General features: G+C 38.3%; 2 protein-coding genes across 2 annotated transcripts in view; one reads left to right on the top strand and one right to left on the bottom strand.

Moving 5' to 3' along the window:
- Positions 1–24,501, bottom strand: part of LOC6053441 — a 769,747-nt gene that overhangs the window by 710,809 nt on the left and 34,437 nt on the right. The gene's annotated exons all lie outside the window — the stretch shown is intronic.
- LOC6045443 (caspase) lies at positions 17,301–24,484 on the top strand. Its single transcript, XM_038253401.1, has 7 exons — positions 17,301–17,481; positions 22,707–23,265; positions 23,326–23,445; positions 23,619–23,827; positions 23,884–24,150; positions 24,212–24,344; positions 24,405–24,484. The coding sequence occupies exons 1-7, from the start codon at positions 17,415–17,417 to the stop codon at positions 24,469–24,471; spliced, it is 1,422 nt and encodes a 473-aa protein (XP_038109329.1). The 5' UTR covers positions 17,301–17,414; the 3' UTR covers positions 24,472–24,484.

Genomic DNA, 24,501 nt, shown 5'->3' on the forward strand with positions numbered 1-24,501 from the left:
AGACTAGGGTAATCGATTTTCCAGATCAACGCGTTTTAGAAGGCTAGACTTGGAAACATTGCCATTAGGAAAGCTATTGAAGGTTGAGTTTTGTCCTGGATCCAGGCGTTTGCAGTAATCTTCAACCAATTAGGAGTTAACTGTTGTTTCAAATTTTATAGAACTAAAGAATAATAACTTGAGGAACTTCATTGCTCTGTTATAAACAAATCATCAAATACCCTGACTCGAGCCAATTGAAATCAACAATCGGTCTACCTTCATCAAAACTTTATCGAAATCTCGCCATCTCGACTGCAACGGCCCAATTAATCACGACCCAATGTCGAACATAAATCTGCTTATCGTCCCAATCGACGCGTCAGGAAAACAATAATTATGTCGTCAGAGTCATTGTTTACCATAGGAATTACATCCATCGTGCCAACAGGGCCAACAAACATTAAAAAGCATAAATCTCCACACAAACTCATGAATACCGCCAGGCCACGTAGATTAAATTCCTGTAAGCTTGAGGGAGTGCAGAGAGAGAGGGTGGGCAGGCCCAAAGTCATTTTTCTTTCAATCAGCACCGATTTTGCTTTCCATAATTTGCCTCCCTTTTGGGTGGGAAAAATGATTTGCACTGCTGCTGACTTTTTTTCACCCCCACCAACAACAGCAAAAAGAAAAGAAAAGCTCAATCTATCTTGGGCCGCATGGAAGTCGACTTTGGCGCTCTAACGACTTTATTTCATGTCTTGACAGCATAAAACAGTACACCACCGACAACAAACTTCGGGGCCTCAGGGCACATAGTTCACATAACCTCTCTCTCTCTCTCTAGGTCTGGCAGAAGCTGTAATCCAGCATAATTATTATATTTCATTACCCGAGCCTTTCGGGAAGGAGAGCTTTTGCCGAGAGAGGTACATTGAAGCAAAATATGAGGGAAAATAGTGATTTTCTACAGAAAATGAGGATAAATAATTGTTTCTTGATAAAGTCATTATTCAGTTTATGAAATTTATTTTCGTTGAAAATTCAATTAATAATCTAAATTTTGACCGGATTGAAATTTTTCGACTATAATTGAACTTTGAATATGAACAAAAAAAACGCATGAAATCAGATGGGATTCGAACTCACACCTTTGGATTGGTAGTTTGTACTCCTAGAATGAATTAATCCGTTGTGGTGAAATAATGTCACAAGGTCATTTACTATGTAATACAACAATTCCTTCCCTAAAGTGTTACGGCGGAAGGACGACCGACGCGGTCAATAAAACGCGGTTTAGTTAGTCTTAAGTTAAAGCGCGTGTATTTAGTTTAGAAACTTTACTCGAAGTGAGGCGAAGTTAAGCTTCCCTCCAAACAGCGTTTGACAGCTAGCGCGTGCACTGGCGGCGCACTAAAGTGGGGGCACACGGGTTGCAAGGGGTTGCACACTCAATACGCCCGCTCAAACACAGCAATCCGGTACATCAACACTGGTCAGAATCCTCCGTTTCTCACGGTCCAGTCGCTCCCGTAGCTCGTCCAGCAATTCAAGCGAATAGTCAACGTAGGACAGAGCACTCGAAGCAGAATGACCGTACCCCACCTCGTAGTCTTTGTGCCACGCTGGAGGATTTCGATTCCGGTCCGGTCTGGCGGCTGGAGCAGGAGCGCCGTCGATCGGCACAGGTGCTGGCTCAGTAGCAGGAACATCTTCGTCCGGCTCGGTGCAGCTTTCAAAGTCTTCGTCTTCTTCAACGACTTCGTCGTGTTCCACAACACTTTCTTCTTCGTCTCGACGAATCAGAATCATTGGCACATCACTTTCTTCCGTTGACTGGATTACACCCTCGGCAAATTCCACTGCATCCGGATTCTCCACGAAGTCGACATCTCTTGCGACGCTCTCCTGCTTCGTTTCCGGATTCCACACCCGATATCCGTTGTTGGAATAGCCGATGAAGATCCCCTTCCAGGCCTTTGCGTCCAGCTTCTTGCGGCGCTCTTTGGGAACGTGCACGTACACCTTGGAGCCGAACACACGAAGGTTCGAAACGTCCGGCCGCCGTCCTTCCCACACTTCGAACGGTGTTTTGTTTCCTTCGTTGGCGTTCGTGGGACTGCGATTCGTTAAGTAGGCTGCAGCCTGAATAGCTTGGACCCAGAAACTCTTATCAATCGCAGCATCTTCCAGCATGGCACGTCCTTCCTCGACGACTGTGCGGTTCATCCTCTCACTGGTGCCGTTCTGTTCGGGGGTGTAAGGCACTGTACACTCCATCCGGATCCCCTTGCGGTCGCAGAAATCCTCGAAGGCCTTGTTCTTGTACTCGCCTCCGTTATCGCACCGCAGCCGGGAGATCTGCACTCCGAACTTCGCCGTCACGTACGCTTCGTACTTCATGAACCGTTCGAGCACCTCATCTTTCGTCACCATCGGGAACACCATCAAGAAATGACTCCAATCGTCTATGAATGTGACGAAGTACCGTTCACCGTTTGCACCTTCCGGTGAGATTGGTCCGCAAACATCCGAGTGAACAATTTCAAGCACTCGCGACGACCTCTTGCCATCGCGCACGGAGAAAGGCTTTCGTGTTTGTTTCCCGACGACACACGGTTCACACACGACGACGCTGTTATCACCGGACTGCGGCTTCAAACCGTCGACAAAGCCTTTCGCAATCAGCTGGTTTAGCTGATTCATGTTCAGGTGCCCGAACCTGCGGTGCCACAACTGTAGGCTCTTCGTAATGCGTCCACAGGCCAACAACGACTCACTTTCAACACTTTCGATTCTGTACAGATCGAGCTCGTAAAAAAGACCGCGACGCGCACCGTTGGCAACCAGTTCGGAGTTGCTGAAGATCTTCACACTTCCTTTGTCAAACACCACTTTCATGCCTTTCTTCTCCACTTGCAGCACTGAAAACAGGTTCATCCGCAGCTCCGGAACATACAGCACGTTCGACACCGAACAGCGCCGACGCTCACCGCCGACGATGGTGTGCAGCCGCACCGTCCCCGAGTAGTGCGCCATGATGGACTCTCCATCTTTGGCCACGGCAATCTCCACCGGCTTGGCCAGCAGCGTCAACTCATCGAAAAGGGTCTCGTCATTCACGAGGTGATCCGAGCAACCGGAGTCCACAATCCACCGCACCTTCGACTTCTCCGGTGGGTATCCTGCACCCTTCTCAGCGGCAAAACAAATCTCGCCACCACTGCTTTCAGCAGCGTTCGCCTTCGATGTTCTTCCGGACGATGGCTTCGGCTCCTTCTGTTCCTGCATCTTCTTCGGGCAATCAGCGATCTTGTGCCCCTCTTGTTGACACCCAAAGCACTTAATCTTCTTCGTCAGTCGCGACTCCTTGGCACCGGCAAGAGCCGCCGACTCAGCATTTGGGGTGACCAGCTCGACACCTATCGTTGATCGCTTGACCTCCTCATCGAGAAGACGGCACTTCACCGTTTGCAGGGTTAGATTCTTCTCCTCCATCGACTCCAACGTCGTGACCACTGTCGCATAGGTCGACCCCATATTGAGCAGCAGGTTGCAGACGACATCAATCTCGGCGATCACCGCTCCCGTTCCCCGGAGCTGTCGCACCAGCCGATCGTGCTCGAGGAAGAAATCCCTCAGCGGACCGGAAACATAGCGGTGGGCCATCAGTTTCCGCTGCGCGGCCATGCGACCAGCGACGCTTTTGCGCTCGAAGATTCCGATCAAGGCGTCCAGAATACCCTTCGGCGTCTTGGAATCCTGCACATGCTCCAGCTGGGAGTTGTGAATCCTCGACACCATCAGCATCTTGCACCTCCGATCCTGCTTCAGACGCTTCGCCAGCAACGCCTTTTTCGCCGCCTTCTGCTCCTCGGAATCTCCCGCTGCTTCCGTCAGCGCCGGATCGTCCACCGCCTCCACTTCCACACAATGCAGAAGTTCAGCGTCCTCCAGCATCACCAGGAGCCGGTACTTCCAGGCGGGAAACTCGGTCCCGTCGAACAGCGGCATAAAGAACCGCTCGCCCTTGTCCTCTTCCGCCATAATTTAACTTTCACTCACTCGCTGCGCGTTGCTGGGCCCATAACCTAAAGTGTTACGGCGGAAGGACGACCGACGCGGTCAATAAAACGCGGTTTAGTTAGTCTTAAGTTAAAGCGCGTGTATTTAGTTTAGAAACTTTACTCGAAGTGAGGCGAAGTTAAGCTTCCCTCCAAACAGCGTTTGACAGCTAGCGCGTGCACTGGCGGCGCACTAAAGTGGGGGCACACGGGTTGCAAGGGGTTGCACACTCAATATTCCCCAACTATTCCCCTACACACCACACATCATTATAATCTACAAATAACTCGAAGCGATTGGTACGGTATGTCCTCGTCTTCGTCTTCTTGCCTTAATGATTCTTTGAAATGTGGGTTCCGTTCTTAGAACTCGTTTTATTGTTGATGTAAGCTAATTTACTATCCAGGTTACTATCATCCACTGAACTACACTGAAAAAAGTATTCTGTTTTAAGTTACGAGCAATATGAAAAAGCTTATATCTGTGATCCCGTACTTCCAATTGAAATGCTGTCAAAGACAAACTTATGGGAAACTGAGCGGACTCTCCGGTGCAAATATTTTCGAGACTGAAAAATCAAGTTGTTTTTCAACATTTATATTTTTTTTAACCGCTGTAACTTCACAAGGATTGGACTAAGGACAATGGTCAATGTAGAGACTTTTATGTAAAATTGTCTGGAGAATCGATTCCCGCGTTTGTGACTACTTATAAAATAGTTTTAGTAAATGAATTTTGTATTTATTCAGGAGAGGCGCTCCAGCCAAAATTTTTTGTGAGTCTTTTTGTAATATCTTAGGTTATTTCATAAAAAAAATTGAGCGAGAAAAATCGTGGGCTCACCTTCATATTTGACTTTTAAACATAAAAATCAAATAATCTCACATAAATGGCGTGTTTTTTTTTTCTTTCAGTGTATTTTTTTCAGATAGCTCGTGTAATTTCCAACAAGCTTGTCTTTGACCACTTTTTGAGACGGTGCAACGGCTTCGAGGTACAGTAATTTTTAAATTACAAAAATATTTAAAACACTTGCGCCCTTCTCAAATGTCGAGTGTAACTGGCTCCATATAAACAAAAATAGCTTATACTGCCCATAATTAAAAATTCGGCTATTATGCCAAATCAAGTATTCCGAGAAAAACGCGTTTTAGTGTTTGTCACAAAATCTCTGTTAAGCCAATTTCCCATAAGAGTGGCATATTAGCCGTTTGGTTTTTCGCATCGGCAGCCAAGTCTAAACACTTTTTTTACCGTACTCGGTAAAATTTTTACCGAAATCTCAACAGCCGAGTTCTCGGTAGTTAGCTCGGTAAAAGTTTCAACTACCGAGAGCTCAGTAAACGCGAATCTGACAGATGGTTTGAACTTTTACAGAAGACCTCGGTAAAAAATTACCGTTTGCTCGGTACATATTCTGAATTTTTACCGTGCTTACGGTAATGCTTTTTTTATGAATTGAATTTATTTTCTTTTTATTTATTCAAAAAGACGACACAATTTATTTACAAACAATACCTACGTACTTTCACAGTAACATCACAACTTATGTTTTCTTGATTATTAAACAAAAGCAAAAATGACGACATAAACCAGCTCCTTCTAAAACGGCTCGAAAGATGAAGCTTCGATGTGAGCTGAAAGTAAAATGATTATTCTAAATAGTAAATAATTTAATTTCTTTAAAAAAAACCCCGATTTAATATCACCAGAGGTGAAATAGAGCCTTTCTTACAAAATGATGAAACTCCGAGAAATATATTGGTGCAATTATTTTTTTCAAAAACATAATGATACCATCCAGTGAGAATTTTACCAAAAGCTTCGAATCTTTTAAGGCTAAACCTCAAATGCCATTTTTTTTTTAATTTCAGAAGTACATTATTTGTCGCAAGACATTTAAATTTAATTAAGAAAAACATATTGGATTGACATTATTAGAAAAAAATAAAGGGTACTCAGTCTATAATGTTAGTCTATGATTAACTTAAAAAAATATGTATCGCTATTGCACTTTGTCGATCAATTATGAGAAGCCAGAAAAAACACATTCACGCGCAGCGTAAAACGCGCAAGCGTAAAAGCGCTGGCGTTGAAGCTTCGACTTGACGACGAGCCGGGACTTCGAAGTTGATGTTCAGTATATGATTTTGTATAAATCCAAAACTTTAATAGGAAAAAATAGGGTAAAAATAAGACGAAAAACACTAAAATCGCTATATCTCTGGAAATACATTTTGGAAAAGCTTCAAATTTTGGGCCCAAACAGTTTATGGCGCATGTTTTCGAATGGCTTTTTGTTTGAAACTGAATTCTTTAAATTTGATAGTGTTATCTGTAAAATAGTCCAAAATATACCTCCAAAAATGGCTTTGACCACATTTACTGGTCGAAAATTGTGAATCGAAAAATAAAACGATTTTTTTTTAGATTTCTGAAAAAAGCGTTTTTCCAAAAGCAAACCTTAAACCTTTCTTTTGTAAGAAAGGCAAAAGACACATACCTGTTATTTTGTTACAATTTATAGTTTTAAATTACTTTTTTCTGAAGGTACTCAGAGAAATGTCCGACAACAGCGACCAAATAAAAAAAATGACAGCAACAAAATGACATAAGTTTCAACTGAGAGACTCGGTAAAAATTTACTGAGCTTTCAGTAAAAAACAAGGTTTTTAGCTGAGTACTCGGTAATTAATTTACCGAGTACCAATAATTTACCGAAAACTAGGGTTTACTGAGAAGCTCAGTGAAATAAGTACTGAAGTACGGTACTTTCAGCGATTTTTTTACCGTAGCTCAGTATATATCCTAAATTTAACTGAAAGTTCAGTATAATTTGATTTTTACAGGGTAATTTCGGTAAATTTTTTACCGAGTATTGCGTCCCTGATTTAGTGTGTATACACTATTTTAGTAAAATTCAGGTTCCAGAAGATGTGTTGGAACATACTCTACCACCTGGTGCTAATATCTAGTTTTTGCCAAAAGTGAATATTAGCCGTTTTTTCAATGGTGGGCAGTATACAAGCGTAAGATAACATGTCTAAAAAGTTTCATTGAAATCGAAAAAGTCCAGTTATGGGCTGGAGTTGCTTATAAGATTCTGTGTTGTTGGAATTATATGGACGAGGATAAATCATATGTAAGAAATAGAGTATTTTAAAATGGGAAAAACAAGTCATGCAAAAATGATGTTTTTGATGATTAATATTATTTTATAATACTGTATTACAGTGACAATTACACAATCAGGCTTTCTAATGGGTCATTCCATCTCAACTGTGCACGAAAAAGTGCAAATTTGAAAATTACCCTCTCCGATCCTGCTCAAATTTGGCAGAGCTGTTGATACTATCAAAACATACAAGAATCCCGAATTTCATCCAAATCGGACCACCCCCTCCTTTTTTGTACCTCCCCAAAAAATCGACTTTTTGGCGATTTTTGACCAAACCTCCTAGTTGCAAACGGCGATAGCTCAGGAACCACAAATCTTAGAAGGTCGGTCTTAGACTCAATTTTGAAGGAAATTGGACGTAGAATCCATTTCCGTGATCAAAATGTTGATTAATTTATTTTTTCTACCTGTATTGCGCAATTGAAAATATTAAACGGCCGTATCTCAAAACACCCCAACTTATTTTTTTTATTTGACCTCACCATCGTGTTCCCCGGCCAATTTTACATAAGAATCACTTATTGACAGAAATGAATATGTTTCGTTCCAGAGATATCGAATTTTAAAGTTTTGTGTTTTCGAGATTACCTACATCAGCTTCATTCGCCGCATCTGCTAGTAGCACACAGGCGGGCTTATCAATAACTGCTACCTGGTGTTCTGGGAGATGTTTAATTTAATTTATATTTTTATAATTTTACGCAAATATTTATTCAAATGGCTAATAGGGGAAATTCTCTTATGTTTGGCAGGTTAAGTCCTCGCTCCTAGTTTCGTACAATTTGCTAATTTTCACTATTTAAACAACAAATTTTGCAAAACTTTTGATAGAAATTTGCTTGTTCACTTCTTATTGAGCTATTTATCACTCGATTTCAGTTGAAATGGCATGGCTGATATGGCAACATTAGAGGAACGCTGAAATTAGATGCTGTTCCCCTACCTTGATCAATCTATTTTTGTGAAAGGAATATTTATTGGGTTATTTTGAATACACCGTTTTTTACGTGTTGCTAACCGTTTCAGAGTACCTCCGAGGCCATGACTAGGGTCTTTATCATGGGCGGTAGCAAAATAGCAAATTCAGCAAAAACCCCAAAACCTGCTTTATTATTATCATTATAGTTTATTATTGACACTTTACCATAATTTGGTAAATCTAATTTATGGTTTAAATGATTGATCATATTAAATCAATTTTTATATTGTGAGCCAGCTACATTTGATTAAAAGATGATTTAGGTAAAGGTACATTTAATTTAAAAAATCCTTATACGTGAGGACAGCAGCCGTATTGTGTTCCAAGAATTCAAGAATGATAGAAGAAGAAAAAAACACTGTTGTTCGGGCGGTGTCGAAATCATCGCAACTAAATTTGGGGAATTAGTCGCTTTGCAGCAGATCAAACTTTGTGATTTTCTTACATTTTTCAGTTTTATACTTTCCAGAAATCCTTTTCCTACTCCTTGTGATCGTTCTTCACTAGAGTACAACGTATCAACAAATTTTATTCATTTTAATTCATATTTTTTACTCAATAATGTATCGTGCACTTATTGTTCAGTGCTACTAACAAGATTAATTGCATTTTCCTGCTCGCTCCGTCGGAATCCAATTCTGCCATTTACTGTGTGTCGTTATTGCTCTGTCCTGTGGGTTAGCACAGAAATTCACTTAATTAATTTTTTTGAGCAAATAAACATTCGCGATTAAACTCCAGTTTCCTACAGTGTTATACAGTTAATTTTTGACCAATTTGATAAAGATTATTTATGACGAAATATTATTTCAATAAATGACCAGGTAGCAGTTATTGATCAGCCCGCCTGTGTGCTTCTAGCAGATGCGGCGAATGAAGCTGATGTAGGTAATCTCGAAAACACAAAACTTTAAAATTCGATATCTCTGGAACGAAACATATTCATTTCTGTCGATAAGTGATTCTTATGTAAAATTGGCCGGGGAACACGATGGTGAGGTCAAATAAAAAAAATAAGTTGGGGTGTTTTGAGATACGGCCGTTTAATGTTTTCAGTTGCGCAATACAGGTAGAAAAAATAAATTAATCAACATTTTGATCACGGAAATGGATTCTACGTCCAATTTCCTTCAAAAATGAGTCTAAGACCGACCTTCTAAGATTTGTGGTTCCTGAGCTATCGCCGTTTGCAACTAGGAGGTTTGGTCAAAAATCGCCAAAAAGTCGATTTTTTGGGGAGGTACAAAAAAGGAGGGGGTGGTCCGATTTGGATGAAATTCGGGATTCTTGCATGTTTTGATAGTATCAACAGCTCTGCCAAATTTGAGCAGGATCGGAGAGGGTAATTTTCAAATGCTGTTCCGCTTCAGATGGAATGACCCTAATGTAACATGGGTTACCAGTCTTCCATAATGTTAAATCAAGCTGAAATTTGCTCTTGGCTTAACGGATTTTTTTTTATGTTCAGACACCAATTATTATTCAAAAAGCTACCCAAAGTTTTGTTTTATATCCTAATTTATGTAGCCCTACAATGAGCAAAAGCTCTTCCTAGATTTAAATGCTTCAGACTGACTTTGAGATTATCTAGTAAAACTTGAGATGAAATTTTCAGAAGAGCTGGTTAGTTCAATATTCACAGTAAATTGAATTGAAACAAGGCCAAAAAGAAGAGAAATGTATAAAAGGCACTGAATTTCGGGAATTCCCAGGAAATCAGCAAATTTTTGGGAAACAGGGAAATATTTATTCATGGGAAATCCCGAGTTTTCCTAACATTTTCCTAAAATATGGTGGAATTTGATGAACTCTACCTTAAATGCCAATCGTTTGAAAATTGACTCAATCTCGTACCTTAGAGGGGGTGACATTGGGTCAAATGAAACTAAAATGATGCTCAAATACAAAGATATGGTAAAAACAAGCCATCTAACAGCGTTTCTTGTTTGTGGGAATCGTATTGACATGCTACAATGTATGAAGTTGAGAGTTTCAAACATTTGTGTACTTTTTGAGCAATTCCAACAAAAATATTATAAAGTTTATTTTTCGAGAGGTAATTTTTGGTTTAAAACGTACCTCAACTTTAGACAACTGCCAAATTGACAGGATTTGTTCTTTTCCCCTTACAACTTCACCTTTGAGTATCAATAGGTGAACATTTGTGCTCATATTTGGCCCCAACTCCTAAAATAGCGCAAAGAACAACATTCATCTTATGGAGCCAGGTTTTGAAAAAAGTCCCATATTCTGGGCACCGAAGTATGAACTGTATAATCAAAAAAGTTAAATAAGCAAATCTGTGATTTTTTTTTTGCAGAGAACTGCCCTAAAGAAGAAAAATAACTGTTACACAAGCCACAGTGAGACGTTTGACACAAATTATAAACATTTTTTGCCTCCTTCTTTGAGCAGTTCTACTGGCCTGTACTGCTGGCGACGAGGAGGGGTTTAAGCCTTGGAAGCTAAAGAGGAAGGAAATGCGGAGAACCGCAATAAGCAGGGTTTTAATTCCATTTTAGCAAATACCCGGCGCCCTCGACCCTCCCGGACCAACCTGCGATGTGTGTGTGAGTGTCCACCGGAAGAAGTGCGCTGTTTCCTCGGCTATAGTAAATAGGATTTCTGCATTTTCTTCGTTTGCCTCAATTATATTTCAGAGTGGTTGCTCCTCGACCCACTGGCACTAGTGTTTTCCACCGTCCTCTGCGAGGTGGACAGTAAACCGCCACGGGAGACTCTATTCGAGGACTGCAAGAAACTAGGTTGAACCTCCGGAGAAAATTACCCTCTTGAGCGCCCCTTGACGGTGTCGCACTTCCTTGTGTTTTCTGTTGTTTAATCCGCTTAATGGTTCTTAAACGTATTAAGGCGCACTGCGAGTGTGATGTGACTTCAAATGAGTGACTTTGCTGGGAAAGAAGAGGCTTTTGATGTCAATTTTTGTTACTTTTATTGGAGGTTTAGGTTTAATAAAAATCTTCAAATATAGTTGTAAAAGTGAAAAATCTAATAAATTTCATTATATTAGTAGAATAGAATAACCGTTTCGATGTTTTTTTTTTCCTCTAAAAGATCTTGTTCTTATCTTTTATTCTCTAATAAATTCTATACTTTAATATGTTATAGCTGTTAAGGGTAAGGGCACTTGTAAGACACGCCAAAATACACTTAAAATAATGGAATTTAAAAAAAAAATCAAGTTAAGTTTCAAGTAAATGTTTACAAATTCATAACATTTTATCAACAAGAACTTCTACAGCATAATTTAAATCAACTATCCCTCAGTTGAGAATGTTCTCCAAACAGTCCCAAACCCGAAGCTCCTCTTAATAACATCATCTGCTCGTTCCATCGAACAGCACAGCAATAATGTAACATTAAACCGAAACAACAACAGCTAGAGACCATTCAACCAACCGAAACCGGACCCAATGTCCATAATAACAGCAGTAGCAGCAGCAAACAGCAAACGAACTGCAGTGTGACATCCAAATTCGCAATGAAACAGATTTTCATTTAACATTCCGATTGCTTTCGCAGGATTGTTTTTCCTGCAATCCACGATTTGCTGTTTTGTTTTCCCACCACTGCTTCCCAGTACTTCTGGCCATTTCCGGTTCCAAAGTCCGGAAGTGAGGTTAGGGGTGGTCCGAATTGTATTCCTGGATTTATTATCAAATTTCAACACAAATGAACGAAAAATATTTGTTTTCAAAAACTTCATTTGACATCCCCAAGTCCCAGTTTTCGCTTGTGCAGCCCTACAAGCGGGCTGGAAATACTTTTGCTGTTGCTACCAAGTGTCAATGAATCCGGCTTCCGTTCTGTTCCGGTTCGGTTCGTCCGTATACCTCCAATGACCGTGTGTGTTGACTGTGTGTCTCGAGAGTGCAAACATGCCATCAGAGTTTATAGCTTCGATCGACGCTCCATATAGTATTGGAGCACCCCCACCTCTGAAACCCCATAATAATAATAGTTGGTGCCCTCAGCAGGATTCAGTAAATGTTGCAGCACCTAAAGAATAAATTGGATTACTATTATTTGCAATTCGAAATTTGCGAGCATTTAGTCAAAGTTTGAGAAACTTAAAAACAATTAATTCAACCTGGTCCAATCAGATCAATCTTCAAATACTACAAAATAACTTAACCTCACTTTTTTTTTAAGAAACAAACAACATTGAAATTTTTATCAGCAATTCTCGGGTTAGTTTTCAAAACGTCGTAAAAGCCAAACCCTTCATGTGGGGAAAACCGATGAACAAGTTTTCGGCCATTATTTTAATTCTTATTTATATGTAAGTGGGTTTCAAGGGCATATTTTTAGTCAAAATCATTGCTTTGACTATAAGCTATGGTTGCCATATCAAGTGAATTAAATTTATTAACAATTAATGTGTGTTTTAGTCTTGTTTTACCACACCAGGTTGATTCGACCTTTTACATGAGCAAATTGTTTCATACGTCCCTGTACTTGGGACTATTTTTGAGTAAGAATGACAATACGACCATTGGCAAAATTTATTTATTTTATGACTAAACCACATTTAAATCAAACATTATTATTTTGGACATCGTTTCAACACCCCCCGCAAAGAGGGCAGTCGATGTTTTGTGTTTTTGGAGGAGATTGGGAGAAAACATCGCAGGGGAGAAAGGTCCAACTGACAGATTTTATTCTCCCTCTCTCGCGTTGGCTCATACGCTAGCTGAGAGCACGAACAAAATGACGAATTACCACTGATTTGTTTATCTTTTCTTCAGTGGTCTATAGGACCTTGAAGAACTCGGGGTTCCTGGAGTTTTGAGAGGGCGTTTATGCGTGATAAGATGGATGCGGTCATTATCGCTTGTTCCTGAACAGATTATGCAACTTGATTTTGCGTTGGTTTAGGCTGCCACACAAAATGATGATTTTGGGGGAAGCTAGCCGTATCTTCCGGAATAAATGACTGAAACTGGGTTTTGCTGGCTGGCAAATTGGAAAATATTCTTCGCGCATCCTTTAAGTCATATAATCAGCGCAATGTTTTTAACGGGATAACAAATATTCATCTTTTTTCGTAAAAACTCATGTGCGCATAATCATAAAGCAATTAAAACTGAACTTACGTCCTTTTTCTATGAGCGTAAGTACAATTTTGAAATTATCAGTACTTACGACCTTGCATCACCAAAGACGTATGTGACTTCTCCGTATGAAAAGCACATTCGACCTTTTATATGCGGGCGATATTTTCGCTTAAATTTATTTTTTTGAAAATTCTGCTCGAGTAGATAATTAGTAGTGCGTTAGAAGAGTGCAACCGTGCCAAAAACTCAATTTTGGACAACTGGCGCTTACGACCTTTTGAAAACTAACCCGAGAATTCAACTTTAAAAAAATAGTTTTTATTATGTTGTCAATTACTTTCTTTTAAAACAACAAAAAAAAATAATTAAAAAGGTATCTTTACTCTTTTTCAATTTATTAAAAACATGGAACAAGCATCGTGAGCCAAAAAAACCTTACCTTTTTATTATTTTTTAAAGTTTATGTCCCTCGACTCTGACCAAAAAAAAACTCTGGGCAAAAAATAAAAATAAAAAATAAAACAACAAGTCAAGGTAACAAAATTTGGATGAACAAAGTGATTAAAATTTATTTTACACCAGTTCAGTTGTTTTCAAAATACATTGGAATTTCACAAAAACAAATCAATAAATCGAGCACAAACATGCTAAATATAAATTTTAATGCGAGAAAATGCATTTTAAATTGTTTTTAGTTGATATGACGTCTATTTACATTAAAATTTTTAATTTTTTTTTTGCCCCGTGATTTTTCGGGCCGATTTTGGAGGGGGGAGGCCGTGGAGTGACATAAACTTTGCCAAATATACAACGGCCTAAGTTGCATTAAAAAATCCAATTTTTCACATTTTCTACTGCTTTGGTCTTCTTTTTTCTTAGTTGTTTTGATTTTATTCTGACATTTCCTATTATGTTTCTATTTCTCTTATACTGCATTGTTTCTTACTTTATATTTTTCTTTGTCATTTTTATTTTCGTTTTCTCTTGTTTTTTCATTTGCTGCTTAAATACATTTTTTTATTCATATACTTGTTTATTCCTTTCTACTCCTTCTCTTCTTACTCCTTTTCTTCTTAGAACTCGTGTAATCTTTTCCTTCTCTAACTTTTTCAATTATTTTCTTCCTGAACGATTTTTTCTGTACCCATTTTTTTTGCTATTTTTTTCAATTTCATACTTTCTTCCTTTGTTGGTTTGTTTTATTTGTCTCATTAATCTTACTTCTTTGGTCTTTTGCGTTTTTTATCTTTTACTGTTTCATTTTTTAGTTTAAGAGTTGACCTTTTATACTTTTACTTCATTTACACTTTCTTACTTTAGTCATTTTCTACGTTTTTGTGAGCGAGTTGTGGCGCTATAACCACGGCATGTAATGGCCTGGGCATCTGTGGAAATACGATGTCCCATCCCAGTGAGTCCCAAAACAGCACATGGAACACGGACACTTTTCCACAAAGGATTAACGTTTTTAAAAAAACTGTATTGTAAATTGAAAATCATATACTAATAACTTCTATTATCTCATCAACAGTGAGCGAGTTGTGGCGCTATAACCACGGCAAATAGTGTCCTGGGCATTTGTGGAAATACAATGTCCCTTCCTTGAGGGTCCCGGAGCACCAAAACTTCTTAGCATGGTGCTCCCAACGAATAATAACCCAAAACCAAAACTCGGAGCGTATGGTGGTGTGTCCCCACGCTTCTTCCTCCCCTGTAGATTCAGAACTGTATTGTGGTTTGAACACACACCCTGTGCTCAAACTCAATCCAATTCAACGAATCATCTCTGCGGTAAACTTTACGCAGTAGGCCTGGCCGGTTTAACGTTTTGTGATGTTTCAATGCATTCTAATGCAATGGTGCACTACAAATGTTAATAAATGACAAAAAGAGGCTAGGCGTCATCTAACCTAAGGCACTCTCCAGGATCCCTTCGAAAGATTGGCTGCGCTAGGGTTTGATTAGATTAGATTAGATTAGATTAGTCATTTTCTACGTTTTTGCTTTATTCCTTACTCCTTTACTATTTTATTTATTTTTGCCTTCCTCACCTCAATGAGGAAAGGCTATAAAATCACTCGAAATATGCACTTCTTTATTAGACCTCGTAGACCCACCTTCACGTATACCTATCGACTCAGAATCAAATTCTGAAAAAATGTCTGTGCGTGTGTCTGGATGTGAGTCCGTGCACCGAAAAATATGCACACGATTATCTCCGGATTGGCTGAACCGATTTTGACCGATTTGGTCTCATTCGATCCGTCTTGGGGTCCCACAAGACCCTAGTTAATATTATGAAGTTTTGTAAAGTACTTCAAAAGTTATGCTAAAAAAACGATTTCGAATAAAGTCCGGAAGATTGTAAAAAGGGTGGTTTTTGTAAGAAAACCCGTCATGCTATACATTTTTAGAAAGGTATTTAGAAGACCTTTCCAACGAGCCCAAAACGTTGAAGATCTGAAAGCCCTATCAAAAGTTATAAGCACTTAAGTGTTATTTATGCACTTTTTGGAGGCCGGATCTCAAATATTTTTATGAAAACGTTGTCCGGTTCTATCATGCGACCTGTTTTTGTATAGGTAATCAAAAGACTTTTCCAATGAGTCCAAAACGTTGAAGATCTGACAACCCTATCGAAAGTTATAAGCACTTAAGTGTAATTTGTACACTTTTTTTTAGGCCGGATCTCAGATATTTGGATAAAAATAAGTCTTATTTATACTCTTTTTAAGGCTCTGTAGTGTATTAACTTTATGAATGTAAGGAAGGCACCACCCACCTAAAGGTGGATTAAGCAACGTTTTTTATTTATTAAATTCTTTTTCTTGACTTCTTTGTTCCTTTTGAACATCTTTTGTTATTTCTTCTCTTATTGCATCGTTTACTCTTTTAGTTTCTTTTTACTTATTTTACTCTTCTGCTCCTTTACTCTTTTACTCCCTCTTTTGTTTCTTTACTACTTTTACCTTTTTTCCTTTTTGCTTCTTTACTTCTTTGCTCTTTGATCCTTTGCTCCATTGCCATTTTCTTTTATTTCTTTTTTAACTCATTTGCGGTTTTACTCTTTTTACTCATTCTCTCTCCTGTTTTTTTTCTTTAGCTCTGATTGTTTCAAAATTGTTTGCTGCTTTTTAATGTTACTTTTCTCTTCTTATTCCCGTTGCTATTTAATTCTTTTTTCTCCTTACTCTTTATCTTCTTGTTTTTTTTTTGTTTAACTTCTTTAATCTTTTTTTTAACTCTTTTTTCGTTTGCTCCATGACTTTCTTTTTATACTTTACTTCAATATTTTTTTCTTATTTATCTCACCAAGAAAGCTTTACTCATTGCAACCTAAAACTGTTTGCTCTTTGGCTTAATTAACTCTTTTGATTTTTTTTTACTTTGCCCTTTTACTTAACTTTGAAGCAATTTTTAAATTGGATCAAAAATTAAGTTGATTTATTTTGATTATTTTACAACAGACAACTAGGTATTTTTTGTAAAAACACTTTGGCTAAGAAATAACTGTAATTTTTTTGCAAATTTTTCAGTTTTTTTAAAATTATTATTGAAGACTAAATCAGTACTCAATAAATGTCACTTATTATTTTCAAAGTGCTCCCTGCCGGTATGTTTTCCGAGGCGTAGGTGGTGGTGGTACAAAACTACTGTACAATACACCATATTCATATAGATGTGTGTGGGTGGAAATTTATGCTGCAGTACGATGTCAAACACCGGCCAGCCAACCCAACTAGCGAGGCAGCAATGAATACGAATGCAGCACATAACCTCACATTCGGACGGGGGCAACTGGGGTTAAAATTTGATGTTTTTGGAAAGCTTGAAACAAAAAAAATGTGATCTGAATCTTAATTTGTTTTTGTAAGAAAAAATTACTTTTCTTCAAAAATACTGAAATTACCTTTAGAGCCCACTTTCAATTGGAATGTTGATTGCAATAATTTCGAGCTTGTTTGGAACAACTGCACTCCTGGTGTATGTGTGTCCGTGACGCATAATGTCCGTGTGTCTGTGGTTCAAACGACGATGTCGTCTGGTTTGGATAAGCTGTTTAATGTTTGGTGGATTATTAGTGTTTTGCTAAGAATTGGCACTTTTCAGCAGCAAATTTGTGCAACTCGGGAAAATGCCGGCCAATCTGGACAAATTTATTGTGGTTTTTGTCGAGGTGGTCTCGAGCAGCACTTGTACAGGTTGGTGGTGACTGGGCAATAAAATGTGTGTATGTGGTTTTCGGCTAGATTACAGCAATTTATTGCAGTCTGGAGCTGGAATGATTTATGATCGCAAGTTACAAGGTTTGAGTTTGGGAGCTTTTTGTTCGATTCGTTTCGAATATAATAGCTTTGGAGCTTCAAAATAAATCAACAAGAAAACGAATCGATTTGCAAAGTTTTCCTCAAGTCTGGAGAACTTTTCCATTTTCCTTTAATCTCCTTCAAGTTGTCCCAATTCTTGTCTCGTTTATGTCTCTCGGGAAAGAGATCTCACTTCTGGTAAACAAAGAGCCTTGAAGAGAACAAGGTCCAGCATATTGTTGGAGTGCACGTCCCAGGACGTGCTTTCTTCAGATACCTATCCTATCTCTCTACCTGATGCAGCAAAATGTGGACGAATTCGTTCTTGGCCAAGTGACCCATTCTTGGTCAGAGTCGGTACGTGCGAGAACTTCCTTTGGGAGGAGTTTTAAATCAATTTTGTAGAGTTTAACTTGATTTCCGGTTTTCAAAGTTTTGAGGCAAGTTTTAAAAATTTAATTCAAACCAAAAATGTCCAGATTGCGGGCCCAGGTGCATCCAAAAACTGTCCTTTCGACCTCTCATTTATTCGTGCTTCCAGAAAATGACAAGGCACTTTGTTAGAACCCGTGAACCCTCTAGCTTGTGACAAATGGAGACACATGGTGACCACCGGACAACTATCCAAACCACTCTCTCCAGGGGGACAACACGCCTCTCTTCGGTTTGAAAAATCTGCTCGTCATTGGCCACCGAAAAGCGATTTATCAACGCGTCCTTTTGTGAATATCTCGAAATCACCCTCACCCCGGGTTGACCTTCCTACGATGATGGAACCGGTGCCCAAGGGGAGTTAAATCCTCGCTCGGTTATTTATGACCATAAACTTTCTGACAGCCCGTAAAGTAAGTAAATATATCACACGTTGATCCCTTCCATCACCAGAGCAGAGGTTTGGCCGAAGGAAGTTTGAGCAGGAAAATGTTCGCACGTTTCGTCCCACTCCCCCGGTTGCACGTCACCAAGGTTCAATTTTGAGGAAAAAATTAAACTGCACGGAAAACAAGAAACAAGAAACAAGAAACAAGAAACAAGAAACAAGAAACAAGAAACAAGAAACAAGAAACAAGAAACAAGAAACAAGAAACAAGAAACAAGAAACAAGAAACAAGAAACAAGAAACAAGAAACAAGAAACCTTTTCCAGAACTGTAATTTTTCAGTGTACTCAAACTTGCAAAATTGTGTAACTTGAGGCAACCTTTATCAAAACTGATTCTCCTCCTCATTCCCCAACAAAGCAAAAAGAAAACGGCTGAAAAGTAAGCTAGCCAGCAAAAGTTCTTTCACCCTGCGATGATTTGCGAAAAATTGCACCCCGAAAAATGTTTTCCTCGCCGAGTCCATCTCGGCTACGACATTGGCTTCTTCTTTTATTTATAGAGGACGACGGTGTTCACTTTTTTTCGCCTCCCTCACACTTTGCTGACCAAACACTACTTCCCGGGGGTGACTGGTGGTGCTCGTTGGCCTCATCGCATGGCCACGTGGATGTTCTTCGCCACGGTTCATGGCACCTTGCAGTGTAGGAGCATGGAGAGAGAGAGAGAGCAAGTAATTTGCGCCAGCGAAGGAAAAAATCGCATCATTCTTGAAACATTAGCCCCACCACCTTTTTCGGTCCTTTCGGGTGCTTCTTGAGGGGAAAAGTACACGCAAGCACGCACGTAAGAAACAGAAGCGACCCTTTTAATTGTGTAGTGTAGTGCTGGAATGACACGTTTTCTTCTAACATTTTTTTTTCATGAAAAAATTTTCAAAGCAATATTATAACTTCAAGTTTATTTAATTTATGTTATTTTGAAAAGACTCAGAATAAAAATAGAAAAAAATAAAGCTATTTTTTACAGTGCTCCCATCAGTGCAAACTAACGCACGCAGGATTTTGAGGGATTGGTTCAGTTTCTTTTCCGCTTTTATTGTCCGTTGTTTTTGTAAGGAAGCCGACCAGAACTTCTTATTGCTAGCCAGCGAGGACATCAATGGCATGGGATATTAATGGAAGTAGGTAGTTCTGCCCTCTGCCACACGATGGGAGGGCTGACCAAGTACCTACTTAAGTGGCGAGACAGCACGTAAAACCAGTAATTTCTGTGCGATGACAAGCGAAAAGTTGGTTGAGAGAAAAAAGAATGAGTGAGTGAGTCTTTTTTTGTGTGTGTTTGGAAACATGTTTTGAGGAAGTAAAAAACTTTTCCCTTAAGTTATGTAATTAAACTTGTTTTAGAACAAAACAAATTGTTTGTCATTTTCAATTCAGCATCAGCTGATAAACAATCTTAAATATCTCAAGGCAGAAATCACAAACAGTATTATTTGAATTTGACGAAACCATCAACATCCATTTTTGATAGTTTTAAATTAATTCGAGTTGAATTGTTTAAGGCAGTGTTGCCGTATCATCAAGCTTTAATACTCATCAAACTTTCCAATGATTCACAGAAAGGAAACTTTATGTAAATTTCACTTGCATACTCATTACATAAAACAGGGTTGCCATATAATCAATTTCAAGATTTTTTCTCAAACTGTATGTGTACGCTTATAAACACGCTTTTTATTTTTTTAATTTTAAATAAGAAAGTAAGTTTTTGTCTTGAATTATAACTATCAAAATGTTCAACTTTGCCAAGATTCTTATTGCTCCCTTTGGTCATAGAGAAAATGCTAAAAAAGTTTCAGCCAGATAGAAATTATATATATTTGCGTGTCCCAAAAAAACACGAAGTCGAGGAATTCAATGTGCTCAGTTCTCAAATGATAGAAAATCATGTTAGAAACAACTCTCTCATACATGAAAACTTTCGTAAAAATCGTTTACCACGTTCCCTGGGCATTTTTTTGGAAATAGTCAGTTTTTTCGACATTTTTTTTTCTTTCTCTCTCTCTCTCTCTTCTTTTATATATATATATATATATATATATATATATATATATATATATATATATATTTCGAAGTCTTATGCAAACATTGTCAAAAACATATTCTGTAACTTTTTTCAGTCCAATAAAACATAATAAACATAACATAATCGATTTCACAATGACAAAATCCACCATGAAAAAACAGTTCTACAATCAAAGATAGATGTTCCCCCCTTGTAATTAGAAACTAAGCAACGATCATGTAGTCTACGTATGTTTGACGAATAAATAAATAAATAAATAAATAAAAATAGAAATCATAAAAATAATATTTTTTTCATAAAAAAATAATAAAGTGCTTTGTTTACGATTAAAGCAACTTTCAGTATAAACCAAAAATAACCAAATTGAAAAGACTTTAAAGTAGTGCCTATGGCCTCCACTGCTATTGAGTTTCTAAAAGGATTTCTTCTTTTTAAAATTGGTGACCCAACCTTTGACTGATATGAAAGCTTCAAGAAAATACCTAACAAACCGGGGAGGCTTTGATAGCCGGGGTGAGATTGATAGGTTTAAGATTCTTTTTAGCATGATGAAAATTGTGAGTTAAATACAAACGTATAGAACGTTATGGTATGATCTTGGCAAAGAAGTCTTCAAAGAATCTCATGAAGTGGTTTTTAACAATTTTTTAAATGTATCAAAAGTCAGTTAACTATAATTATGAAAACATTGTTAAATAAGATTATATCAATAAAAACAAAGTGTCATGTTTTTCTCAATTACAATAAATTTAAATCAGAAAACGAGCTGCATTATTGAGTTCCGCAGACAATTTTACAATTAGAACATTCGAAATTGGATTTTGAATCGCAAGTTTTAAGTGTTATCGAAACAGAATTAAATACTTTCTCCATAATTATAGGTGTTTTCAGTAGAACAAATTTCTTAGTAAACTTGGAAAACTTATTAATCATGTTTAAAAAAATGATTTTGCTTGCACCAAAAATTTATATTTTATGTAAAAATCAATATCTAATTAATTTGATCAAACTTGGAACTTTCTAAATATTTCACCTCAAACTCACAATTCTTTACGAAACCAGCCGATTTCGTCCTTTCTGCAATTTTTTTTATTTGGCTCAAACTTTTTGCGGGCCTTTCATATGACCAGTGAAGCCATTTTGTGTCTTTGGTAACCCATACAAGTCTCCATACAATTTTGGCAGCTGTTCATACAAAAATGGTACGTAAATGTTCTAAAATCGGTATCTTTTCAAGGAATTTTTGATCAAAATTGTAGTTTGATTAGAACTATTCAGAAAAAATAGATGCATGGATTTTTTGCTGATTTTTAAATCAACTTTTTTCACAAAAAAAATCCAAAAATAGGTATTTTTTCATTTTTGAAATAATTTGATGAATTTTAGGGGACAAAAAACCGAGCCATACATAAGCATGGACAAAAAAATCCCGTTTAGTTATGATTTTGAAAAACAAAATGCATTTTTTGACAAAAATAGAAATTTTGGCTATTTTTTTTACTTCAGTTTTTTAAGTGAAATAAAATACGCAATTTGACTGACAAATTTCCTTTTTTCGATTTTTCAAAATATTTTCAGGATTTTCTGTTCATAAAAATATTTTGTTCAGAAAAAAACCATTGAAATTGCCTAAGAGACATTGCCTTATCCAAACATTATCACATTTTCAAATGGCAATAACTGAGCAACTAATTGTAAAATTTTCAATGTTGAAAGATGAAACATTTGATATTTTTAGTTAAAATTAGCCTTACTTATTTTTGCTCTGCAATTAGATTTGCACACTCTTAAGTTTAAATTTGTTATGTTGAAATCACTATTTAAAAAAATGCTATTTAAATAAACTGTTTTTGAAAAAAACATGGAATTCTTGAAAAAAGTTTAAGCGGTTGAATGTAATTGTTGAAAAGATTTTAAATTAAGAAATAAAGTTATTCTATGCTACTTGGTATAACTTTGGTGGAACTGGATCTTAAATATTTGCTGAAATTTGTTATGTATTCAAATCGTTCAGCTACATTCTCCCAACAACCAACGACAAATTTGAATTCCGCGAAAATCAGAAATTAATTCTCTTATCATAAAATGGTGAATTCGAACGTCATATCACGTCCCAGTCGCACAAACCACCTCAACCGCACCGATTCTACTCAACTCTACGTGTTATCACACCACACGTCTTATCTAAACTAATGTCAACTTCGACGCGTAGCGCCAAAACAAGTCCACAGTCGACGTCCAACGGCAGGGAAGACCGGTTCAAGGTTGGAAAAACTGAGTCATCACACCACCGCCGAAAAAATGTACAACAAAGGCACCAAGTCCACGTTCTCCAGCTCATCGCAGCAGTACAGCTATCGAACAGCAACGGCCACATCTTCGTCCACCACGTCAAAGACGGTCATTTCTGGTGGAATTATGTCTTCCATGGTGAATTCGAACAGCAGTTCCTCAACCCAACATCAAGGCGCCTTCCGGCGGAGTTCAGCGACGGCTATCACCAACTCACCAACAGCAATCAATCGTAATGAAAGGCCGTACAACTCCGTGCGTGGGCCTCTTGGACAATCTTACTCCGGAAATGTCGCCGGAGCGGCCATTGGAGCTTTGGGAGGTTACGGTAGCAACCGGTTGGAGCGGTCTACCTCTAGCATTAATCGACCTCCGGCACTACTCAGCAGCAACTCAGTGACTACGGGAAGACCTCCGTTGAGTCCTCTTCCCCAGAAGACCATCTGGGACGCGAAACCTTACACGGGAAGCTCGTTCAGGTTTGCACAGTTTGATGTGTTATCTCAATTCGATAACAAAGATAACTTGTTTGATTACAGTTCTGGGAACAGCGGACTTACAGCAGCTTCTTCTGTCCGGCCTTCAAGCAGCTACTCAGGTCCATCGACCTCTTCAGGAATCGTTCGGTCGCCTTTCGGATCAACCTCCAGTACAGCTAGGTGAGTTCATTCAAGAATTGATTGTGAAATTCGCTATGCGTGTAGCTTAAGCCACAACAACTAGCACGTAATCTTATCTCACTCGAATTGAGATAGTTTGGTTGTTGTCTTGATATCTTTATCAAAACAGCTGTACCGTTTATTTATAGATTATGATTTTCTAAAATTTACAGCAGTTCCGTGGAGCGGTACAACTTGCGGAATCAAAAAGGCTACGTTCTAATTTTCCACCACAAACACTTCAAAAATGCTAAGGCCATCAGGGAGGGCAGCGAGAAGGATTTGCAGCTTTTGAAGCACATCTTCACCAAGTATCGCGTGAAGAAGCCGGACATCTGCGAGAATTACACCGTGTTGCGGATCAAGGATAAGATGAGGAAAAGTAAGATAACATCCTTAACAGAAAATTTACCAAAATAACCTAACATTTCAAAACAGTTGCAGAAAAAGACTTCAGCAAGTACTCCTGCCTGCTCGTGATTGTCATGAGCCACGGTGAAACCAAAGACCGAATCCAAGCGTACGATACGCTGTACAACTTTGAACAGGAAGTGGTTGAGCGCGTACTGACGAACACCACCCTCAAAGACAAGCCAAAGCTGTTCTTCATCCAGGCTTGCAAGGGCAGTGCAACGATGCAGCATGATGCAACCTCGGTTGCAACGAACAAAAATGACATGCTTAAGTGTTACAGTACTTATGAAGGTAATATTCAACTAAATTTTCTTAGTTGTTTCTAAAACAGAGTTTTCATTGAGAATTACAGGAACGGTTTCTCTGAGGGACACAAGTCTAGGAACCTACTTCATACAAACACTGTTCACTCTCATCGACGAGCAGGGTGATAAGGACGTTGCTGATCTGATGATACTTACACGAAAGCGATTCAAGGATGACAAGTAACTTTCTAAACGAGTCAATTTTTTATTTAAAAACTAATCTTTTCTTTTTCATTCTAGAGTCCCGCAAGCCCCAACCGACACCTCGACGCTGACTAAAAAGTTTTACTTTCGGGACCTTAAATGATAATTGTTCTACGGTAGTATTAAGTTAATT

The sequence above is a fragment of the Culex quinquefasciatus genome, chromosome 2 (assembly GCF_015732765.1).
Source record: "Culex quinquefasciatus strain JHB chromosome 2, VPISU_Cqui_1.0_pri_paternal, whole genome shotgun sequence".
NCBI classification, from domain to species: domain Eukaryota; kingdom Metazoa; phylum Arthropoda; class Insecta; order Diptera; family Culicidae; genus Culex; species Culex quinquefasciatus.